The following is a 25731-nucleotide window of genomic DNA, read 5'->3' on the forward strand; positions in this document are numbered from 1 at the left end:
CAGGAATCTAATTTTCTAGGGTTCAGGGTAGCCCTTAAATACTAAATTTAAGGGCGTGTTTAGGTCTGGGGGGTTAGTAGCCAATGGCTACTAGCCCTGAGGGTGGGTACACCCTCTTTGTGCCTCCTCCCAAGGGGAGGGGGTCACAATCCTAACCCTATTGGGGGAATCCTCCATCTGCAAGATGGAGGATTTCTAAAAGTTAGAGTCACCTCAGCTCAGGACACCTTAGGGGCTGTCCTGACTGGCCAGTGACTCCTCCTTGTTATTCTCATTATTTTCTCCGGCCTTGCCGCCAAAAGTGGGGCCTGGCCGGAGGGGGCGGGCAACTCCACTAGCTGGAGTGTCCTGCTGGGTTGGCACAAAGGAGGTGAGCCTTTGAGGCTCACCGCCAGGTGTGACAATTCCTGCCTGGGAGAGGTGTTAGCATCTCCACCCAGTGCAGGCTTTGTTACTGGCCTCAGAGTGACAAAGGCACTCTCCCCATGGGGCCAGCAACATGTCTCGGTTTGTGGCAGGCTGCTAAAACTAGTCAGCCTACACAGATAGTCGGTTAAGTTTCAGGGGGCACCTCTAAGGTGCCCTCTGTGGTGTATTTTACAATAAAATGTACACTGGCATCAGTGTGCATTTATTGTGCTGAGAAGTTTGATACCAAACTTCCCAGTTTTCAGTGTAGCCATTATGGTGCTGTGGAGTTCGTGTTTGACAGACTCCCAGACCATATACTCTTATGGCTACCCTGCACTTACAATGTCTAAGGTTTTATTTAGACACTGTAGGGGTACCATGCTCATGCACTGGTACCCTCACCTATGGTATAGTGCACCCTGCCTTAGGGCTGTAAGGCCTGCTAGAGGGGTGTCTTACCTATACTGCATAGGCAGTGAGAGGCTGGCATGGCACCCTGAGGGGAGTGCCATGTCGACTTACTCGTTTTGTCCTCACTAGCACACACAAGCTGGCAAGCAGTGTGTCTGTGCTGAGTGAGAGGTCTCCAGGGTGGCATAAGACATGCTGCAGCCCTTAGAGACCTTCCTTGGCATCAGGGCCCTTGGTACTAGAAGTACCAGTTACAAGGGACTTATCTGGATGCCAGGGTCTGCCAATTGTGGATACAAAAGTACAGGTTAGGGAAAGAACACTGGTGCTGGGGCCTGGTTAGCAGGCCTCAGCACACTTTCAATTGTAAACATAGCATCAGCAAAGGCAAAAAGTCAGGGGGCAACCATGCCAAGGAGGCATTTCCTTACAATGTATCTCTCTGCATTTCAGAAAGTTTTACTAACCTGGATGAGGGAGATACTTGAGAGCTTATAGAAAACGTCTTTGGCTTATCTTTCTAGAGCACTAACTACAATTATGTTGACAAAATGGACCTCTTCCTCATTTTGTTAATTTCTAAAGGAAATGATTGAGGTTTTACAGCTTTGTTTCCGTCAAGGTGGTATTCAGGGGCCACACACTTTTTTCATAAAACAGTTGATCATTAGAACAGTGTGGGGAGCTGCAGTAGAACACTGTGGAAATCAAACCATAGGCTGCTGTTGCTGTTAAAAGTGCATATTTTACTCAATATCAGCATTTTTTCTCACATGGATAAGGAAGATAGTGAACATTAAGCAAATGTGCTTTCATTGTAGCTTCTGAGGCACTCTCCATAACCTGTATGAGAAAATCAGGAGAGAAAACTGTTTTCTCTCAAACATGTTTCATCAAATCCCCGGAGAGAGTCAGCATTTGACCTAGAATCCTGTAATGGCTGCCACTAAATGTTGTTCATGTTGTGGCAGCCAGTCAGGATTGATTAATCCCCTTTTGAAGTGGCCAGTCAGGGTATATCCGGACACCAAAGGCCTAAATGTACCTACCTATTTAACCTCATTGTGTGCGACTCGTGTCCCTCTTTAAACAATAATTTTCCAAATGCCTGAACGAAATTACAAATCACAAAAAGCATGCTTTCTGAGTAAAGTTGTAATTGTTGCCAAATTTGATGTAATTCTTTTGAGACATTTTTCTATATCACAGAGCAAAGTTTTACCAGAATTAACAGGGCAAATTGAACTTTTGCCCCCGACTGCCTCCAAATTGTTTTACTTTTGGTCCCAGCTTCACGGATCAGATCATTGCAAAACTCATGTGGGAGTCAAGATTGATGAACTTACTTTTTTGGGACTTTTTGTGCAGATTTGTCAAACGACACCAAAGTTATTAGCAAAGCAAAAATTTCTCTTGGTTTGGAAACTCTGATCTCACTATAACTACACATTAGTGACTGCCACTGTATTAGAATTGTACATATATATCTATGTAGCTAAGTATATATGTACATATAGTGAAATGAATAGTATTGGCAAGGATGAGCTACCCAACAGAATGTGGACTGTTGCTTGCACCTTAATTTATTTTTCTGCTATCTGTAGGAGGATTCCTGAAAACAGGGATGTGCACTCGATTTCTTTTCACTAGAAATGATTTTTCCTGAAGCATTTTCGGTCGGCATGCAGTTTCTTCACTTCACTCTATCTGCGGAGGTCAGGGATTTCAGTCTTTCCCTACCTGGCAGGTAGCCCCAAGCGGTTGTCTCCCACCACCAGACTGCGGTGAACCTCCTGCTCTTTTTGGGGTTCACTACTAGCATGCCGAAGTCACACCTGACTCCCTCACATGCACCCCCTTTCATCATGGCTGTTTTGGACATGATGCAGTTTCAGGCTTATCGTTCTAATTGGCGAGTCCAGAATATTCAGACTAAGATACTGATTTTTTTAGTCTCAATCTTGGATTTTAGTGAGACTGGATCTTAGGCTCCTAGGCCTCATGGCCTCCTGTATCTTGCTGGTAACACATGCCTGCTGGTTCTACTGTGGGACCTGAAGGCCCAGTGGACACAGCTTCAGGGGTATTGCTCCGACATGGTCCCGATCTCAGAGGGACCTACAAAGAACCTGCAGTGGTGGCTAACAAACTCCAACTGGGTTAGTGGCAGACCCTCTCCCTTGCCCACACAGAGTGTGACAGATGCACCACAGATGCAGCAGAGAGAAGGTTGGACTGCACCTGCTGAACCTGGTGGCTAGCAGAGGAGAAGAACTGTGCCTGCTGTGTCTTGTTTGAGGAGACATCATTTCCAGAGGCCAGCCAAAGCCAAGAGACTCCAAGGGTCAGTGAGCTGGCCTCCTGGTCACAGCATATAGGGACACAATACCTGAGAAGCCTGCCCAGAATCTTCAACCCGCTGCCAACCAACAATGTGCAGCACCAGGGACTAGGACCTGATGCACAAAGTTGCACCGAAGTTCGCTGAGCCCGGGAGTGTTGTTGAAGTGCAGCTGTGACCCCCAGAGGATGAGTTATCGACCCAGGAAGGATTGCCCTGGGACCGCGATCCTGGAAGACTGGACTTCTGCCAGCACCACAAGGACCTGGAGAGATATAAATTCTGTGACCAGGACAGCCTCACTCCCCTTCTGGACAGAAGAGTAGTCCAAGCAAGACCTCTATCAACCGCACTTTATCTACAGCATCCTTTGAACACCTTCAGCATCTTTCATCCCTTGCATCAGAACCACTTCCATAGGAAAGCCCTGCAGAAGATAAAACTGCTTGAAACTGACTGAAGATTGCTTCACTTGCTGAGAACTGTTTTTGAGGATCTTACTGGGACCCTTGACTTGTCCCCTACTGGAGTTGGTCACTGAAAGTGACTATAAGTATCTGCATCATACTTAGCCCAAACCTTTTACTGAAAACATTTCAAAGAATCAAATTCATAGAATTTGCCAAAGCTTGTTCGAGGTTGAGTGAAATATCTTTATGTTGCTATACCTTGCAATTTCTATATCTCTGGCACCTTTCAGTGGATCTTTTTCATTGTGGTATCTAAAAATACATAAAATACAGTATTTTTATACATGAGTGTCGGATTTCTTAGGTGTCTTGATGATTTTTCACTAGATTGGGTGTTGTTAACATGCTTTACACTGGTTCCTTTGTGCAAGCCTTGCTGCTCAGAGCAACAGCTGCCCAGGGTTGAGCTGAAGCTTTGCAAACGAAAAGTCCTAAATTGGTTGGTAACACATTGAGGTCACACAGCCATAGTATAATACACCCCACTTCCTCACAACTGGTACATTGGTTTTACGGGTCTTAGCTTATTTGGCGCTGAAACTTTTACACAAGGAATTGAAGTCAGCATGCCGGGGCAACACTTAAATAGGCACTGCAACGTCTCTTTCAACGCACACCATGTCGATGCAGCACCAGCCAGCACGCAGAGGTACTGGTCAAGATTTTCCGGCCCCATCCTGACTCCTGTTGAATATTGTATAGTGAAGAACCTTCAGTTAGTTTCTAAAAGCTAAGGCATTACCAAAGGTAAGTAACTTGTTTGTTACTCTGCTTAGGATCTGTTCTTTATGAAATGCACTTTTTGATAGATATTCAGTTGAGTCTAATCTAATAATTTTGTTCTAGTGTAATTCACTGCACGTCTTCATACCATACAATTACAAAGGTTGGCCATGCTCCATATTGTAAGGGATCAAAATTAATACTCATTTATTGGTTATGTTATACGAAAGGGGGTGTGGGAGTGCATTTATCAGTAGTTTGAACCTGGTATTAGTGAACTCATGGCTTGTTTCATTAGAGCAATAAACTGTGAAGAAACGCACAAAGGATCGGATGTAATGCTTGATTTGATCTCTGGCTGTGTTCTATTTCGTTGTGCCTAATGTAGGGTCTGTAGCTCTTTATGCCTACTACTCCAATAGTTTCCAGATGAGGCACAATAAGGCTGAAAACAGTCTGAGGAGATCTGACTTAGCAGTTCAGGCTGAAGTGTCTCATTTCAGATGCCGCTAGGCAGTGCTTAATTTGTAAATAAAAAGGTGCCGGTGCTCAAAGCCCACCTCTTAAACACACGGCTGTTGCAATTAAATAAGTGAACATGGAATACTGAGGCAGCGGAGTCCTGGAGCCATCTCTGGCCTCTTTAATCCATATACAGCCACTCACTGCCCCTTCAGCTCACTCTTGCAGCTTTCTATTTTCTCCCTTTGTGACGCTTTTTTGTTTTTCCCTTCATCCGTCTTTCCCATATGTGTCTTTTGTTTGCAGCAAATGCTTGAGGCAGAAGAATAAGCCCCGGCCCTCAAAAATAAGTGCCGGTGCTTAGCACCGGAAACAACAAGCACAAATTAAGCACTGCCGCTAGGACTGGTTTCTAGACGTTTGTTCACTATCTGCAGTTCTGACTTAAGCAACATAAGATGGACTAGAATGTGGCTCACATGAATTACCAGTGGCTAAGATTAATTCAGTCTTGCCACCTGTCACATTCTGATTTCCTTTAACTTACAGGCCATGAACGTATGGCTTCCAAATTTATCCTTGTGGCTATTGTATGGTGTTGTGCTTCCAATTGGATTTGTATTCAATCAGAAGATGATTTTCCCTTATGCTTTCTAGTTAATGCAGTTGCTAGCTAACGTGTGCAAACCTTTAAAGCTCTACATGGTTGAGTGTAGTGCCAAGAGTAATGCATGAAACTTTTCTTATTGGAGTTTTGTTCCTGTGTCTAGTGCTAAAGTGTACCCTGCTTTGCTTTTAGAGCTGAAAAGAACTCTCTTTTAACTGAGATGCAAGCCCTGAGAGATCACTGCCATCGTACCTTCGTAGAAAGGGATAGTCAGATTGCAGAACTGCAAAAGTTTCATCAAGAGATTATGTCAAAGGAGTCGGCATCCTTAACAAATATTTATGCAATGAAGGTAAGATAAGAAAGCTTTATATTCATGACCATTTCTATCTGAATGTACGAATACCTTGACTTAGAAAAGTGAAAGAATGTAGAAAATGTAAATTCTTGTTTTAATATCGAGAAAATGCTTAGCATTAGTTTGAAGTCAAATCCGTTCAGGCTGCTATATCTGCATAAAGCGTTGCCAGCTTTAAAAAATGGGGCACCATTTTGGTGATGGTGTAAACTGGCCCTTATTTCAGGCAACAAAAAGGCAAGTCTAGCAAATGTGAAACAGGTAGGGGCAGTAAGGATTGTATGGTGACGTCTTTTTGGACCAAATAACTCATTCACAATATAAACAACTTTTTTTTTTTTTTTTTTTTTACTTGCTCTTTGTCAAAGAAAGGTGTTAATGGTGCAGCAAACGAATAGAGAGGAAAGATGGAAAGAGCGAAAACTAAAATTGCTTCTCCTGCACTTTGAGGGTCTGCCTAGGACCTACTTGCCACACCCAGTTGCCGTTAGACAACAAACGCTTTTAAAATATAGGTGTAAGGAAATGCCTCCTTGGCATGGTTGCCCCCTGACTTTTTGCCTTTGCTGATGCTATGTTTACAATTGAAAGTGTGCTGAGGCCTGCTAACCAGGCCCCAGCACCAGTGTTCTTTCCCTAACCTGTACTTTTGTATCCACAATTGGCAGACCCTGGCATCCAGATAAGTCCCTTGTAACTGGTACTTCTAGTACCAAGGGCCCTGATGCCAAGGAAGGTCTCTAAGGGCTGCAGCATGTCTTATGCCACCCTGGAGACCTCTCACTCAGCACAGACACACTGCTTGCCAGCTTGTGTGTGCTAGTGAGGACAAAACGAGTAAGTCGACATGGCACTCCCCTCAGGGTGCCATGCCAGCCTCTCACTGCCTATGCAGTATAGGTAAGACACCCCTCTAGCAGGCCTTACAGCCCTAAGGCAGGGTGCACTATACCATAGGTGAGGGTACCAGTGCATGAGCATGGTACCCCTACAGTGTCTAAATAAAACCTTAGACATTGTAAGTGCAGGGTAGCCATAAGAGTATATGGTCTGGGAGTCTGTCAAACACGAACTCCACAGCACCATAATGGCTACACTGAAAACTGGGAAGTTTGGTATCAAACTTCTCAGCACAATAAATGCACACTGATGCCAGTGTACATTTTATTGTAAAATACACCACAGAGGGCACCTTAGAGGTGCCCCCTGAAACTTAACCGACTATCTGTGTAGGCTGACTAGTTTTAGCAGCCTGCCACAAACCGAGACATGTTGCTGGCCCCATGGGGAGAGTGCCTTTGTCACTCTGAGGCCAGTAACAAAGCCTGCACTGGGTGGAGATGCTAACACCTCTCCCAGGCAGGAATTGTCACACCTGGCGGTGAGCCTCAAAGGCTCACCTCCTTTGTGCCAACCCAGCAGGACACTCCAGCTAGTGGAGTTGCCCGCCCCCTCCGGCCAGGCCCCACTTTTGGCGGCAAGGCCGGAGAAAATAATGAGAATAACAAGGAGGAGTCACTGGCCAGTCAGGACAGCCCCTAAGGTGTCCTGAGCTGAGGTGACTCTAACTTTTAGAAATCCTCCATCTTGCAGATGGAGGATTCCCCCAATAGGGTTAGGATTGTGACCCCCTCCCCTTGGGAGGAGGCACAAAGAGGGTGTACCCACCCTCAGGGCTAGTAGCCATTGGCTACTAACCCCCCAGACCTAAACACGCCCTTAAATTTAGTATTTAAGGGCTACCCTGAACCCTAGAAAATTAGATTCCTGCAACTACAAGAAGAAGGACTGCCTAGCTGAAAAACCCCTGCAGAGGAAGACCAGAAGACGACAACTGCCTTGGCTCCAGAAACTCACCGGCCTGTCTCCTGCCTTCCAAAGATCCTGCTCCAGCGACGCCTTCCAAAGGGACCAGCGACCTCGACATCCTCTGAGGACTGCCCCTGCTTCGAAAAGACAAGAAACTCCCGAGGACAGCGGACCTGCTCCAAGAAAAGCTGCAACTTTGTTTCCAGCGGCTTTAAAGAACCCTGCAAGCTCCCCGCAAAAGGCGTGAGACTTGCAACACTGCACCCGGCGACCCCGACTCGGCTGGTGGCGATCCAACACCTCAGGAGGGACCCCAGGACTACTCTAAGACTGTGAGTACAAAAACCTGTCCCCCCTGAGCCCCCACAGCGCCGCCTGCAGAGGGAATCCCGAGGCTTCCCCTGACCGCGACTCTTTGAATCCAAAGTCCCGACACCTGGGAGAGACCCTGCACCCGCAGCCCCCAGGACCTGAAGGACCGGACTTTCACTGGAGGAGTGACCCCCAGGAGTCCCTCTCCCTTGCCCAAGTGGAGGTTTCCCCGAGGAACCCCCCCCTTGCCTGCCTGCAGCGCTGAAGAGATCCCTAGATCTCCCATTGACTTCCATTACAAACCCGACGCTTGTTTCGACACTGCACCCGGCCGCCCCCGCGCTGCTGAGGGTGAAATTTCTGTGTGGACTTGTGTCCCCCCCGGTGCCCTACAAAACCCCCCTGGTCTGCCCTCCGAAGACGCGGGTACTTACCTGCAAGCAGACCGGAACCGGGGCACCCCCTTCTCTCCATTCTAGCCTATGTGTTTTGGGCACCACTTGGAACTCTGCACCTGACCGGCCCTGAGCTGCTGGTGTGGTGACTTTGGGGTTGCTCTGAACCCCCAACGGTGGGCTACCTTGGACCAAGAACTGAACCCTGTAAGTGTCCTACTTACCTGGTAAAACTAACAAAAACTTACCTCCCCCAGGAACTGTGAAAATTGCACTAAGTGTCCACTTTTAAAACAGCTATTTGTCAATAACTTGAAAAGTATACATGCAATTTTGATGATTTGAAGTTCCTAAAGTACTTACCTGCAATACCTTTCGAATGAGCTATTACATGTAGAATTTGAACCTGTGGTTCTTAAAATAAACTAAGAAAAGATATTTTTCTATATAAAAACCTATTGGCTGGATTTGTCTCTGAGTGTGTGTACCTCATTTATTGTCTATGTGTATGTACAACAAATGCTTAACACTACTCCTTGGATAAGCCTACTGCTCGACCACACTACCACAAAATAGAGCATTAGTATTATCTATTTTTACCACTATTTTACCTCTAAGGGGAACCCTTGGACTCTGTGCATGCTATTCCTTACTTTGAAATAGCACATACAGAGCCAACTTCCTACAATAGGCAAAAAACATATTATTTTCACATTAACAAACGAGAGTCATCACTTTTGATACAAACATTTAGCTACAGATTCCTCACCTTTTGAATTTTCCCTAGGTGTGGGAAGCTGGCTCCCAATATGGTGCACTAAAAAGTACACCGTGCCGAAAGTCCAGTGGTTCCCCAATTGGTTTACTGTGCTAAAAGTAGATAGTGCTAACACTGTAATTTTTGGTGGTGTGGGCAAGCAGTTAGGCTTATCACTGAGTAGTCTAAGCATTTTTTGTGCTCACAGAGGCAATAAAGGAGACACCCACTCAAAGAATAAATCAGAGACCAAATTAGAAGAATAGCTCTTCTTTTTACATATACTATGAAACAAAGAACTTTGTTGCAAGATAAGCAAGTTTTTAAGTGTGAACTGTTTTCACTTGCAAAAGTGGACACGAGTTCTTCAATGTTATCCTATGGGAGAAAAAACAACTTACGGGACCAATATCTGAGACTTAAGGTAAGTATTGGGCAAAGTTCAGGACCACACCAATAAGTCACTCCGGACAGCACTGGGGTGGTGGCGTGCAAACATGTAGTACAGTGTTGGATGCCCAGTGTATTTCATGGGGATTAGTCTCCATGGAAAAAAGGCTGCAGCCTCTGGCTAGGAAACCAGTTGGGGAAAACCAACATGAAGGTAACAAACGGGGGTACTTGGGGACGTAGGTGCACCTTTGGTCCTCTTCCCCAAGGCCCAGGGGCAACGGATGCAGGTGTGTCCTTTGGTGTCAAGTTTCTGTGTCTGGGAGCAGCAGCGGTTGAGGGACTTGTGGTCTTAGGCTGCAGGCGTCATCGTGGAGTCCAGTAGGAGTGAAACCACAGTTGACTCGAACTCAGGAGAGCTGAGGGATGTTGTTGACACCTGGGGCCTACTTTGGGCCACGGCGATGGGTGCAGTGGTTGCTTCAGATGTCAGATTTCTCTCACCACAGAGGCTACAGGAGAGGAGGCCTATGGGCAGAGGCTGCAGGCAACTTCAGGGAGTCCAGGAGGGGTGAAACCACAGTGGACTCGGACTCTGGGTAGCTGGTGAAACTTGTTGTTACCAGTGGTCCTCTCCAACTCAGGTCAGTGACAGGGCGTGCAGTGGTGTCCTCATGTGTCAGGTCTTTGTGGTTCTGGATGCTTCAGAGTACTTTCCTTAGAATTTGTTTGGGAGCAGGTGCGCTGCTCATGGGAGTCTTGAGTCTTTTTAGAAGGCAGGCAATCCTGTGGAGGCTCAGCTGCAGGAGAAGTCATCTTTTTGTGCAGAGTCTGTCGAGGATTGCAGACAGGCCGGCGGGATTGGTACCAGGTCAGCTGCTTCTTTTTCTCCTCTTCTGCTGGTGTGACTCTTCGGTGTCCTTGGGCTTCTTAGGTTGTCAGGATTTGAGTTCTTGGGTTCAGGGGAGTCACCCAAATACTCAATTTAGGGGTGTTACAGGGAGAGCCAGGTCTGTACTGCCAATAAGAAGTGGGGTCAGGACAGGAGTGCTGGTCATCTCCACCATCTGGAAAGACCTGGGTTGCATTACACAGATGGCTAAGCCTTTGAAGCTTCCTGCCCAAGAATGTCCCTCCTGCCTGGCGGAGGTGTCAGCACCCATGCCCAGTGCAGGCTTTTGTCCCTGGCCTCCGAGAGCCCTGGCTTAGGGGGCCAGAAACGTGGATAAGGTGGCTGAACTGGTCAGGGCCAGTCAGTTAACACACTGGCATTTGGTATGTTTTTCGTGGGGCACCTCTAAGGTGCCCTCCAAATGCAAATATAATAAATCCCTTACTGGAATCATTGAGGGTTTATTATTAATACGAGATGTTTGATACCAAGATACTGAGATGTTCAGAGAAGCCATCATATAGCTGGGAAAGTCGTAATGACCAGTATCCTGCACATTTATTTAAAATGTCTTTCCTGGTCACTTACTATGTCTGAGAATTGACAAAGACATAGCAGGGGCTTATCTGCTCGTGCAGATATGCCCTCATATGTAATATAATGCACCCGACTTGGGGCTGTAAGGCCTGCTAAAGGAGTGACTTACATATATTGCATACAATGTTAGGGGACATGGTACACAGGCTGTGTACCAAGTCATGTTTTCACTTTTGTCTGCCCCAAGTCATACAGTGTGCATTGGCAGCACTGTGCGAGTTTGGTGCGGGAACCCTGAGGGTGGCACAATTGGTGCTACAACCCTCAGTGACCTTCTTTAGTATCCTAGGTACCAGGAGTACCATTTACTAGGGACTTGCAGGGGGTGCTAAAGATTGTGCCAGTTGGCGGAAACAACTGTACAATTTTGAGAAAGAGCTTCAACCTGGGGGACCTGGTTAGATGGGACTCAGTGCACTTTCAGTGAAAATCACATCGGATACTGATTAAAAATTGGGGGCTAACCATGCCAAAAAGGGTGTTTTCCTACACTAGATGTCAGGCTGGATCTGGAAACTTTTGTGTAGTATCTCTGCACACCTGAGAGTTGCATTGTTTGGCTCTGTATTGAAACTGCAGCTATGGTGCCCACCATCCCTCTGGCCAGTGTCAGCATTGTGTTAAGTCTACCACCTACCCACAGCCAGACCTGCAAAACCCCTTTAGTGTACCCATGCAGGGTCACAGCCACCCTGTGTGAGGCAGAATCCACTGATTCTATCGGGGCTGGCAAGCAAGCAGGTGGGTTCTCTAAATAGTTTGCAATAGCTATGCCTTGCCCTTCCCTTTGTCCCCAACGCACCTTCCGCAATCTACCCAATGAATGAACGGAGGATCGGCTCTGAGTTTTTCTTTTTTTTTTTGGCCAAAGGGGCTATCAAGAGGTTGCCAGGGCCAGAAGTAGTGAGCGGCTATTACTCCCCTTACTACCTGGTGCCCAAGAAGAATGGAGGTCTTTGGCCAATTTTAGATCTGTACCCTCTCAATTTCTTCCTCTGCAAGACAAATTCAAAATGCTTACCCTGGACCAGTTCTTATCTGGACCAGGCTTCATCAAAATCTCCTGTCATCTTTGGGGTTCACTATCAACATGCTGAAGACACACCTGACTCCTTCTCAGACTCTCCCTTCCATCTGAGCAATTCTGTACACAGTTTGGTTCTGTGCCTTTTGGAAAGAGAGTCCAGGATATTCAGGTTATGATCCAGGTCTTTCAGTCTCTGTCCTGAATTTCAGTGAGGTCAAGTCTGAGGCTGCTGGGACTGATAGCCTCTTTCGTCCTGCTAGTTGATCATTCCAGTGGTCCGTAGGTGGGCTCTGCAGTGGAATCTGAAGTCCCAATGGGCCCAACATCAAGGGGGACCTCTCCAATCACGTTCCGATCTCAGAGAATACTGAGAAATATTTGCAGTGCAGCAACTGGACCATACCCAGAACTGATAGTGGTTACCAATGCTTTGCTTCTGGGTTGGGCAGGCACCTGGAGAGTTGGGCGTCAGAAGCCTCTGATCTCCAGCAGAGTCCTTGCTCCAGATCAACCTTCTGGAGCTGAGGGCCATCTCTTTGGTTTTGAAAGCCTTCCTGCTATCCATCAATGGGAGGCCGGTTTGGGTGTTCCTGAACAGCACTGTTGATATATGGTACTGCAACAAACAGGGCATGGTTGTCCAGGAGGCCTTGTGCCTCTACTCATGGCTGGACTGCCAAGGTATGTTCCTGGTGGTAACCCACCTGGCAGGCTCACTGAATTGCAGGACAGACAAACGTGGCTGTTGGCGCCTAGCAAATCACAAGTGGGAGTTACCTCATGAGTTGGCACAAGGTCTCTTCCGCAAATGCGGAGAACCTTGGCTCGATCGGTTTCGCCAATGCTCAGCGTCCGCATTTCTGCATGTTAAAATTTCCAAGGAGTCCCTGGCTCAGAGACGCATTCCACCTGGAATCAAACTTGAGACTCCAGTATGCCTTTACGTCTATACCTTTGTGGCCTTGAGTTCTAAAGAAGATCAGGACAGACAGGGCCCAAGTAATCCTACTTTTTCCGGAATGGGCATGATGAGTATGGTATCCAGAACTGCTGGGCTTGAGCAACTTGGCTGTGATCAGACTGCCCTCCAGGAACATCTGCTGTGCTAGCAAAGCAGTGGGGTTTTCCTTCCCGGCCTTTGCAATCTCTACCCTCCTGTGAGGAAATTGAGTGGTGACAGCTGAACACTTTAGAATGTCCTCCAGAGGTGGTGGATGTTAGGTTAGGGTAGGTTATGTTGTGCTATGCTATGTTTTGCAGAGTTGTAGAACGCACCCGGGAGGGCATCCTGGAGCTGAGCAGGTGTGAGTCTAGGACACGGCTGTGGCCTCGTGGAACTACTCAAAAAGCCAGGTCTTTAGCTTCTAGTGTAATTCAAAAAGTGAGGAGGAGGCTCCTATATGTAGAGGCAGGTTGTTCCATGCTTTAGGAGCGATGCAGGAGAAGGCTCGACCAGTTCTGTTTTTCTGTATACATGAGATTTGTGCATGAAGCAGTCCGGATGATTGGAGGTGTCTGAGAGGTTTATGAAATCAGATGCAATTGTTGAAATATGCTGGGCCGGTTTTTTGAAGTGCCTTGGAAGTGTGGGTGAGGAGTTTGAATTGTGCTAGTTTGTGAATTGTGAGCCAGTGGAGCTCCTTCATGGGTGGTGTGTCGTGAGTAATGATGTGTGAGATGGAGAGTAATTCTTGCTGCCACGTTCTGAATGGTCTGCAGCCTTCTGGTGAGTTTTTTGTTGATTCCAGCATAGTGTGCTCCTTTAGTCCAGCTTGCTTGTGACCAGGGCATGTGTAACGGTTTTCGAGGTGCTGATTTGGAGCCATTTGAAAATCTTCCTCAGCATCTTCAGGGCATGGAAGCATGATGCGGTGACAGCATTGACCTTGGCTGTCATGTCAGGTTTGCTGCTGATGATGATTGTAGGAAAGAGCCTCTTTTGGTCATGGTCACCCCCACTTTTTGCCACTGGTACTGATGTTTTTCGACTGATGTGCACTGGGCCCCTGCTTACCAGGCCCCAGTGCCAGTTCTCTTTCCCTAAAAACAAAGTAAAATGGTCTAATTGTGTTACAATTAGCAAACTCTTTAGCACCTATCAGTCTCTAGAAAATTGTACACTTGGTCCCTCGGGCATAGGTACTAAAAAGGGTCCCTAACGGCTGCAGTATCTATTATGCCACTCTAAGGGACTCCCATACAGATTGCATGCAAACTACCACTGAAGGCTGCGTGACCTGGTGTGAAAACATGGTGTGAAAACACGACATGGCACACTCACTGTGTGCCATGCCAAAGTCACTGCATAAAATATATATGTCACCCTTACAGCAGGACTTAAAACCCTAAGGCAAGGTGTATTATATTTTATGTGAGGACATATGTGCATGAGCAGATAATCCCCTGTGATGTCTAGTTCAATTACTCGATATTGCAAGTGAACAGAGAAGCCATCTCAAGGTATGTACTGGGTACTGGTCATTAAAAGTTACCCAGTTTCATGATGGCTTTACCGAAACCTATGGTGTTTGGTATCAAACACCTTATCTTAATAAATCTATACTGATGCCAGTATTAGATTTATTATGACATGCACCCACAGGTTACCTTAGAGGTGCCCCCTGAAACCTACTAGTCTTCTAGTGTGCTGGCTGACTGGTATCCTCCAGCCTGCCACCACAGAGTTTCTCACCCCCTGGAGGTGAGAGCCAGCGCTCTCTGAGGTCAGGAAACAATCCCTGCTCCAGAGAAGGTGTTGTCACTTCCTCCAGCAGGATGACTAGTAAATCTGCATGCAAAGGTCAAAGGCTTTAAAGTCTCTGTTGCCTTTGATATGCGACCCCCGACTTCCTTCAGACCTGGAGAATGCCACCCCGAGGCCCATTTGGCCTGGCTGGGACAGGTGGGAAATTAGTTATGCAGTAGTCGTGTTGCTCCTCCAGACTACTCACACACCTAAGGTGGACTACCTGATGTGCTCCTCAAAAGAAGGGTTCCACCATCTTGTTTTTGGTGGAATTAGGAACTCTGGGAAAGGTTCATATCCGCTCCCCCCTGGAAGTGGTTATATAGGGGGCGTAGTGACCCTAGGGGCAACCAGCCCATAGGTTCCTACCCTTAACTCCCGTTAACGCTCCTAAATTTTGTATTTAGGAGACCCCCCTGACACTAGGAACTTGTATTCGCCTGAATGCAACAAAAAAAAAAAAAACAACAAAGAAGAGCCGAAGAAGTGAGAACTGTGGACTGCCTATGGACTTGGCGCTAAACCCTGACTGCCTTCTCCTGTCCCAACAATTGCAAAGACCCAGGTCGTCCTGCAGCTATGTATCCTCCCAGAGCCTTGGAGGGCTGCCAGCAGTTCAACTTCCAGCCAGTATCTCCCTTATAGTGGAGGAGCTACTTCCCTGAAGGCACCGACCACACAGTCCAGTTCAGCAAACTGCTGACCACCAGGTTTACCGACGCAGCAGCCCAGGAGGAGGTCACTGAGTGTCCAGGAGGTCAGCCCTCTCGATCCTTCCAGTCTTTGAGACCATGATCCACCTTGGAGGCTCCCTGCACCAGTACCCATGGTACCTGAGCCTGTTGCAAGCACCAAGGCTTGTTTGTGTTCAGTTCGAACACCAGAGCTCCCAAAACTTACCTGCATGTTGAGGGACTTCGAGAGATGTCAGCTTCACACCGGAAGTCGTCTTTCTGTGTTTCTTTTCTCTCTCCTGTGGGTTCAATGAGAACTGTGAGAGCCTCAAACTCGCCGACCAGGCGGACAAAACACCTAAACACCCAAGCCCCCCAGCCCCAGTCCACTGAAACAGCCAGTGTTATTTTCTTTTTTCTTTTCAGTTCAGAATGGTGCAGTGTGTAATAAAAATAAGTATAACAAAGATTTTGTGTGTTTCATTGAAATTTTAGATGACACAATGGCATGCAGGACTGTTGGTATTCATGCTTAATATGTTTTTTTTCATATAACAGACAGGTGAGTATGGTATTTCTATAGCGCCTCAACACTCTAACAAGGGGGCGGTATCATGTTATCTGACAAGTAGGATGATACCACTCTTGGTTGGAACTGTGTTGAATTGTAGTGTGGGTTATGTGGGCAAATGTCAATGTTATGCGTGAATCACCAGAGTGATGACTAACTGACCCACTTTACTTGTAAGTCCCTAGTAGATGGCACTACATCCATCCAGAGCCAGTAAATTAAATGATACTAATGGAGGTGCAGTACTCGTCGTGCCACCCACAAAAGTAGCGTTTTAAAACATGCCTCAGACCTGCCACCGCAATATGTAGTTTTAAACTTTAATTTCAACCTAGCAGAGTAACCCATTTTGCATAAGTACGCCATCTGGTGTTGGTCTTGGAGTGTTACGAGTTGTTTTTCTTCCTAGAAGGTTTTCGAGTCACAAAATGGACTGTCCCCTCCTCTTGGTGATACTACGCATGGACGTAGAGTCCTTGGTTGGATTGTTTTCTTTCCGCTGTCAGTTCAGACGCATTTCCTCTCACTCCGGTGGATCTTGGTTCAGTCCTTCTGAACTTATTCCACCTTTCTATAATACAGTCAGTATTGTCTCCATCACGTTTTCTATTTGTAGTCGATCTGACTAAACCGTCTGGGTAAATTTTTTTTTTTCACCCTTACAACGGCCTCGCCCTTTTAGGGCCTACTTCGGTGTCGGGCTGATGGAACGAACTACGTTTCGATTCTGTCCTCGGTTCCCTTATACCAACCAGCACTTGGTGTGTAATCTCTGTTTATCTCCTGACCATCGAGAGGAGACTTGCGACCCCTGCAGATCATTTAGATCTACAAAGACTCTCCGGGACCGAAGAGCTTGTCTACTGGAATTGGAATCCAAGTCCAAAAAAGATGCACCTGATATTTTTAGTGAGGAACACGCGTAGGAGGAGGACGAACAGAGTACGGCGCTTTGCATCAGAGACTCTGATTCCGAACACGACTCCAATGCGGACAGCTATTCCATACCTCCGGTGTAATACGTGAGTACACCTACCCCGTCACACCACCCAAAAACATCAAAAAAGGTGTCCAGCACTGGTCCTTCGTCCTCCACTGCCTTCACGTCATGGTCCGATCTGAAAAACAAGTCCGGATGACCAACCTTCATGTTCGGCACTGAGAATAAATACCAATGTGCATACAAGCACCGAAAAAACAGACTGTTCCAGCTGTCTCTGTTCCGAGCCGAAAAGTAGAGACATCAATTTCGGAGCCAACAATTTATATATCCATTTCGGACCAATACTTTCGGTTTGAGTAAAACACTTGATGACTAAACCTTCAGAGCCGAAAGCTACAAGTAGTAAACCTACTAGTTCCACACAATAAACCTCGGACATACAACCAATTTTACATGTCATGGACGCTAGACAGCGCAAATTACAAATTCAAGAGGGCATAGGAAGAATAATTGCTTTTCCTCCAGTGACTGTTAAAAGGAAGTTACCCTTTCAGGAGACCTTAGATGCTGGACCTCCACCAAAAAAGGTCTCAAAGGATGTAAGGAAATGCCTCCTTGGCATGGTTGCCCCCTGACTTTTTGCCTTTGCTGATGCTATGTTTACAATTGAAAGTGTGCTGAGGCCTGCTAACCAGGCCCCAGCACCAGTGTTCTTTCCCTAACCTGTACTTTTGTATCCACAATTGGCAGACCCTGGCATCCAGATAAGCCCCTTGTAACTGGTACTTCTAGTACCAAGGGCCCTGATGCCAAGGAAGGTCTCTAAGGGCTGCAGCATGTCTTATGCCACCCTGGAGACCTCTCACTCAGCACAGACACACTGCTTGCCAGCTTGTGTGTGCTAGTGAGAACAAAACGAGTAAGTCGACATGGCACTCCCCTCAGGGTGCCATGCCAGCCTCTCACTGCCTATGCAGTATAGGTAAGACACCCCTCTAGCAGGCCTTACAGCCCTAAGGCAGGGTGCACTATACCATAGGTGAGGGTACCAGTGCATGAGCATGGTACCCCTACAGTGTCTAAACAAAACCTTAGACATTGTAAGTGCAGGGTAGCCATAAGAGTATATGGTCTGGGAGTCTGTCAAACACGAACTCCCCAGCACCATAATGGCTACACTGAAAACTGAGAAGTTTGGTATCAAACTTCTCAGCACAATAAATGCACACTGATACCAGTGTACATTTTATTGTAAAATACACCCCAGAGGGCACCTTAGAGGTGCCCCCTGAAACTTAAACCGACTATCTGTGTAGGCTGACTAGTTCTAGCAGCCTGCCACAAACCGAGACATGTTGCTGGCCCCATGGGGAGAGTGCCTTTGTCACTCTGAGGCCAGTAACAAAGCCTGCACTGGGTGGAGATGCTAACACCTCCCCCAGGCAGGAATTGTCACACCTGGCGGTGAGCCTCAAAGGCTCACCTCCTTTGTGCCAACCCAGCAGGACACTCCAGCTAGTGGAGTTGCCCGCCCCCTCCGGCCAGGCCCCACTTTTGGCGGCAAGGCCGGAGAAGATAATGAGAAAAACAAGGAGGAGTCACTGACCAGTCAGGACAGCCCCTAAGGTGTCCTGAGCTGAGGTGACTCTAACTTTTAGAAATCCTCCATCTTGCAGATGGAGGATTCCCCCAATAGGGTAGGATTGTGACCCCCTCCCCTTGGGAGGAGGCACAAAGAGGGTGTACCCACCCTCAGGGCTAGTAGCCATTGGCTACTAACCCCCCAGACCTAAACACGCCCTTAAATTTAGTATTTAAGGGCTACCCTGAACCCTAGAAAATCAGATTCCTGCAACTACAAGAAGAAGGACTGCCTAGCTGAAAACCCCTGCAGCGGAAGACCAGAAGACGACAACTGCCTTGGCTCCAGAAACTCACCGGCCTGTCTCCTGCCTTCCAAAGATCCTGCTCCAGCGACGCCTTCCAAAGGGACCAGCGACCTCGACATCCTCTGAGGACTGCCCCTGCTTCGAAAAGACAAGAAACTCCCGAGGACAGCGGACCTGCTCCAAGAAAAGCTGCAACTTTGTTTCCAGCAGCTCCAAAGAACCCTGCAAGCTCCCCGCAAGAAGCGTGAGACTTGCAACACTGCACCCGGCGACCCCGACTCGGCTGGTGGCGATCCAACACCTCAGGAGGGACCCCAGGACTACTCTAAGACTGTGAGTACAAAAACCTGTCCCCCCTGAGCCCCCACAGCGCCGCCTGCAGAGGGAATCCCGAGGCTTCCCCTGACCGCGACTCTTTGAACCTAAAGTCCCGACACCTGGGAGAGACCCTGCACCCGCAGCCCCCAGGACCTGAAGGACCGGACTTTCACTGGAGGAGTGACCCCCAGGAGTCCCTCTCCCTTGACCAAGTGGAGGTTTCCCCGAGGAACCCCCCCCTTGCCTGCCTGCAGCGCTAAAGAGATCCCTAGATCTCCCATTGACTTCCATTACAAACCCGACGCTTGTTTCTACACTGCACCCGGCCGCCCCCGCGCTGCTGAGGGTGAAATTTCTGTGTGGGCTTGTGTCCCCCCCCGGTGCCCTACAAAACCCCCCTGGTCTGCCCTCCGAAGACGCGGGTACTTACCTGCAAGCAGACCGGAACCGGGGCACCCCCTTCTCTCCATTCTAGCCTATGTGTTTTGGGCACCACTTTGAACTCTGCACCTGACCGGCCCTGAGCTGCTGGTGTGGTGACTTTGGGGTTGCTCTGAACCCCCAACGGTGGGCTACCTTGGACCAAGAACTGAACCCTGTAAGTGTCTTACTTACCTGGTAAAACTAACAAATACTTACCTCCCCTAGGAACTGTGAAAATTGCACTAAGTGTCCACTTTTAAAACAGCTATTTGTGAATAACTTGAAAAGTATACATGCAATTTTTATGATTTAAAGTTCCTAAAGTACTTACCTGCAATACCTTTCAAATGAGCTATTACATGTAGAATTTGAACCTGTGGTTCTTAAAATAAACTAAGAAAAGATATTTTTCTATATAAAAACCTATTGGCTGGATTTGTCTCTGAGTGTGTGTACCTCATTTATTGTCTATGTGTATGTACAACAAATGCTTAACACTACTCCTTGGATAAGCCTACTGCTCGACCACACTACCACAAAATAGAGCATTAGTATTATCTCTTTTTACCACTATTTTACCTCTAAGGGGAACCCTTGGACTCTGTGCATGCTATTCCTTACTTTGAAATAGCACATACAGAGCCAACTTCCTACATTGGTGGATCAGCGGTGGGGTACAAGACTTTGCATTTGCTGGACTACTCAGCCAATACCTGATCACACGACAAATTCCAAAATTGTCATTAGAAATTGATTTTTGCAATTTGAAAAGTTTTCTAAATTCTTAAAAGACCTGCTAGGGCCTTGTGTTAGATCCTGTTTAGCATTTCTTTTAGAGGTTAAAAGTTTGTAAAAGTTTGAATTAGATTCTAGAACCAGTTGTAGATTCTTAAAAAGTATTCCAACTTTTAGAAGCAAAATGTCTAGCACAGATGTGACCGTGGTGGAACTCGACACCACACCTTACCTCCATCTTAAGATGAGGGAGCTAAGGTCACTCTGTAAAATAAAGAAAATAACAATGGGCCCCAAACCTACCAAAATACAGCTCCAGGAGCTTTTGGCAGAGTTTGAAAAGGCCAACCCCTCTGAGGGTGGCAACTCAGAGGAAGAGGATAGTGACTTGGAGGACAATTCCCCCCTACCAGTCCTATCTAAGGAGAACAGGGTCCCTCAAACCCTGACTCCAAAAATAATAGTCAGAGATGCTGGTTCTCTCACAGGAGAGACCAACAACTCTGAAATCACTGAGGATAACCCCAGTGAAGAGGACATCCAGTTAGCCAGGATGGCCAAAAGATTGGCTTTGGAAAGACAGATCCTAGCCATAGAGAGGGAAAGACAAGAGATGGGCCTAGGACCCATCAATGGTGGCAGCAACATAAATAGGGTCAGAGATTCTCCTGACATGTTGAAAATCCCTAAAGGGATTGTAACTAAATATGAAGATGGTGATGACATCACCAAATGGTTCACAGCTTTTGAGAGGGCTTGTGTAACCAGAAAAGTGAACAGATCTCACTGGGGTGCTCTCCTTTGGGAAATGTTCACAGGAAAGTGTAGGGATAGACTCCTCACACTCTCTGGACAAGATGCAGAATCTTATGACCTCATGAAGGGTACCCTGATTGAGGGCTTTGGATTCTCCACTGAGGAGTATAGGATTAGATTCAGGGGGGCTCAAAAATCCTCGAGCCAGACCTGGGTTGACTTTGTAGACTACTCAGTGAAAACACTAGATGGTTGGATTCAAGGCAGTGGTGTAAGTAATTATGATGGGCTGTACAATTTATTTGTGAAAGAACACCTATTGAGTAATTGTTTCAATGATAAACTGCATCAGCATCTGGTAGACCTAGGACCAATTTCTCCCCAAGAATTGGGAAAGAAGGCGGACCATTGGGTCAAGACAAGGGTGTCCAAGACTTCAACAGGGGGTGACCAAAAGAAAGGGGTCACAAAGACTCCCCAGGGGAAGGGTGATGAGACAACCAAAACTAAAAATAGTAAAGAGTCTTCTACAGGCCCCCAAAAACCTGCACAGGAGGGTGGGCCCAGAGCCTCTTCACAAAACAATGGGTACAAGGGTAAAAACTTTGATCCCAAAAAGGCCTGGTGTCATAGCTGTAAACAGCATGGACACCAAACTGGAGACAAGGCCTGTCCCAAGAAAGGTTCCACTCCAAACTCCCATCCAGGTAACACTGGTATGGCTAGTCTCCAAGTGGGATCAACAGTGTGCCCAGAGCAAATCAGGGTCCACACTGAAGCTACTCTAGTTTCTGAGGGTGGGGTGGATTTAGCCACACTAGCTGTCTGGCCGCCTAACATGCAAAAATACAGACAGCAACTCTTAATTAATGGGACTAGAATAGAGGGCCTGAGGGATACAGGTGCCAGTGTCACCATGGTGACAGAGAAACTGGTTTCCCCTGGCCAATACCTGACTGGAAAAACTTACACAGTCACCAACGCTGACAATCAGAGAAAAGTACATCCCATGGCAATGGTTACTTTAGAATGGGGAGGGGTCAATGGCCTGAAACAGGTGGTGGTCTCCTCAAATATCCCAGTGGACTGTCTGCTTGGAAATGACCTGGAGTCCTCAGCATGGGCTGAGGTAGAACTAAAAACCCATGCAGCAATGCTGGGTATCCCTGAACTGGTGTGTGTGAAAACAAGGGCACAGTGCAAGGCTCAGGGTGAACAAGTAGAGCTGGAGTCTGGAAGAATGGCCCAGCCTACCAAGAGGAAAGGAAAGTCAGTTGGGAAACCAACTGCAACACAGCAAAAGAAAGGGAACCTCTCTTCTCAGGAAGAAGTTCTGCCCTCTGAGGGAACTGAGCCTTTGGAGCTTGAACCTTATCAGGTTGAGCTCTTAGGCCCAGGGGGACCCTCAAGGGAGGAGCTGTGTAAGGGACAAGAAACCTGTCCCTCTCTTGAAGGCCTTAGGCAGCAAGCTGCTGAAGAGTCCAAAGGCAAGAAAAATGGAACGCATAGGGTCTATTGGGAAGATGGACTCCTGTACACTGAGGCCAGAGACCCCAAACCTGGTGCCACTAGGAGAGTGGTAGTGCCTCAGCTGTTCAGGAAGTTCATCCTAACATTGGCCCATGACATTCCCCTTGCTGGACATTTGGGACAAACCAAGACGTGGGAGAGGTTAGTCAACCACTTCTACTGGCCCAATATGTCCAACATGGTTAAGGAGTTTTGCCTCTCCTGCCCCACCTGTCAAGCCAGTGGTAAGACAGGTGGGCATCCAAAGGCCCCCCTCATTCCACTTCCAGTGGTGGGGGTTCCCTTTGAAAGAGTGGGTGTGGACATAGTTGGTCCACTAGAACCTCCCACAGCCTCAGGAAATATGTATATCCTGGTAGTAGTGGATCATGCTACCAGGTATCCTGAAGCTATTCCCCTTAGGTCGACTACTGCCCCTGCAGTAGCCAAGGCCCTCATTGGTATCTTTACCAGAGTGGGTTTTCCTAAAGAGGTGGTGTCTGACAGAGGTACCAACTTCATGTCAGCATACCTAAAGCACATGTGGAATGAGTGTGGAGTGACTTATAAATTCACTACACCATACCATCCACAAACTAATGGCTTGGTTGAGAGATTCAACAAGACATTAAAAGGCATGATCATGGGGCTCCCAGAAAAGCTCAAAAGGAGATGGGATGTCCTCTTGCCATGTCTGCTTTTCGCTTACAGAGAGGTGCCACAGAAGGGAGTAGGATTCTCACCCTTTGAACTTCTGTTTGGTCATCCTGTAAGGGGACCACTTGCTCTTGTTAAAGAAGGCTGGGAGAGACCTCTCCATGAGCCAAAACAAGACATAGTGGACTATGTACTTGGCCTTCGCTCTAGAATGGCAGAGTACATGGAAAAGGCAACCAAAAACCTTGAGGCCAGCCAACAGCTCCAGAAGTTTTGGTATGACCAAAAGGCTGCACTGGTTGAGTTCCAACCAGGGCAGAAAGTCTGGGTTCTGGAGCCTGTGGCTCCCAGGGCACTCCAGGACAAATGGAGTGGCCCTTACCCAGTACTGGAGAGGAAGAGTCAGGTCACCTACTTGGTGGACCTGGGCACAAGCAGGAGCCCCAAGAGGGTGATCCATGTAAACCGCCTTAAGCTCTTCCACGACAGGGCTGATGTCAATCTGTTGATGGTAACAGATGAGGATCAGGAGGCAGAGAGTGAACCTCTCCCTGATCTTCTGTCATCAGACCCAAAAGATGGTACAGTAGATGGAGTGATCTACTCAGACACCCTCTCTGGCCAACAGCAAGCTGATTGTAGGAGAGTCCTACAACAGTTTCCTGAACTCTTCTCCTTAACCCCTGGTCAGACACACCTGTGTACCCATGATGTGGACACAGGAGACAGCATGCCTGTCAAGAACAAAATCTTTAGACAATCTGACCATGTTAAAGAAAGCATCAAGGTGGAAGTCCACAAGATGCTGGAATTGGGAGTAATTGAGCGCTCTGACAGCCCCTGGGCTAGCCCAGTGGTCTTAGTCCCCAAACCTCACACCAAAGATGGAAAGAAAGAGATGAGGTTTTGTGTGGACTACAGAGGGCTCAATTCTGTCACCAGGACAGATGCCCATCCAATTCCAAGAGCTGATGAGCTCATTGATAAATTAGGTGCTGCCAAATTTCTAAGTACCTTTGACTTGACAGCAGGGTACTGGCAAATAAAAATGGCACCTGGAGCAAAAGAAAAGACAGCATTCTCCACACCTGATGGGCATTATCAGTTTACTGTTATGCCCTTTGGTTTAAAGAATGCCCCTGCCACCTTCCAACGGTTGGTGAATCAAGTCCTTGCTGGCTTGGAGTCCTTTAGCACAGCTTATCTTGATGATATTGCTGTCTTTAGCTCCACCTGGCAGGATCACCTGGTCCACCTGAGGAAGGTTTTGAAGGCTCTGCAATCTGCAGGCCTCTCTATCAAGGCATCCAAATGCCAGATAGGGCAGGGAACTGTGGTTTACTTGGGACACCTTGTAGGTGGAGGCCAAGTTCAGCCACTCCAACCCAAGATCCAGACTATTCTGGACTGGGTAGCTCCAAAAACCCAGACTCAAGTCAGGGCATTCCTTGGCTTGACTGGGTATTACAGGAGGTTTGTGAAGGGATATGGATCCATTGTGACAGCCCTCACTGAACTCACCTCCAAGAAAATGCCCAAGAAAGTAAACTGGACTGTGGAATGCCAACAGGCCTTTGACACCCTGAAACAGGCAATGTGCTCAGCACCAGTTCTCAAAGCTCCAGATTATTCTAAGCAGTTCATTGTGCAGACTGATGCCTCTGAACATGGGATAGGGGCAGTTTTGTCCCAAACAAATGATGATGGCCTTGACCAGCCTGTTGCTTTCATTAGCAGGAGGTTACTCCCCAGGGAGCAGCGTTGGAGTGCCATTGAGAGGGAGGCCTTTGCTGTGGTTTGGTCCCTGAAGAAGCTGAGACCATACCTCTTTGGGACTCACTTCCTAGTTCAAACTGACCACAGACCTCTCAAATGGCTGATGCAAATGAAAGGTGAAAATCCTAAACTGTTGAGGTGGTCCATCTCCCTACAGGGAATGGACTTTATAGTGGAACACAGACCTGGGACTGCCCATGCCAATGCAGATGGCCTTTCCAGGTTCTTCCACTTAGAAAATGAAGACTCTCTTGGGAAAGGTTAGTCTCATCCTCTTTCGTTTGGGGGGGGGGTTGTGTAAGGAAATGCCTCCTTGGCATGGTTGCCCCCTGACTTTTTGCCTTTGCTGATGCTATGTTTACAATTGAAAGTGTGCTGAGGCCTGCTAACCAGGCCCCAGCACCAGTGTTCTTTCCCTAACCTGTACTTTTGTATCCACAATTGGCAGACCCTGGCATCCAGATAAGCCCCTTGTAACTGGTACTTCTAGTACCAAGGGCCCTGATGCCAAGGAAGGTCTCTAAGGGCTGCAGCATGTCTTATGCCACCCTGGAGACCTCTCACTCAGCACAGACACACTGCTTGCCAGCTTGTGTGTGCTAGTGAGAACAAAACGAGTAAGTCGACATGGCACTCCCCTCAGGGTGCCATGCCAGCCTCTCACTGCCTATGCAGTATAGGTAAGACACCCCTCTAGCAGGCCTTACAGCCCTAAGGCAGGGTGCACTATACCATAGGTGAGGGTACCAGTGCATGAGCATGGTACCCCTAC

At 47.5% G+C, this 25731-nt stretch overlaps 1 protein-coding gene across 4 annotated transcripts in view; it reads left to right on the plus strand.

The window, feature by feature from the left end:
- LOC138283788 (golgin subfamily B member 1-like) overlaps positions 1 to 25731 on the plus strand; it is a 409771-nt gene that overhangs the window by 287511 nt on the left and 96529 nt on the right. For all 4 annotated transcript variants that reach the window (XM_069221871.1, XM_069221872.1, XM_069221869.1 and 1 more), the window contains one exon: positions 5618 to 5777. In XM_069221871.1, the coding sequence (XP_069077972.1) occupies positions 5618 to 5777 (160 nt within the window). The remainder of the gene's footprint in view (positions 1 to 5617; positions 5778 to 25731) is intronic.

The sequence above is a fragment of the Pleurodeles waltl genome, chromosome 3_1, assembly GCF_031143425.1.
Source record: "Pleurodeles waltl isolate 20211129_DDA chromosome 3_1, aPleWal1.hap1.20221129, whole genome shotgun sequence".
Taxonomy (NCBI): Eukaryota; Metazoa; Chordata; class Amphibia; order Caudata; family Salamandridae; genus Pleurodeles; species Pleurodeles waltl.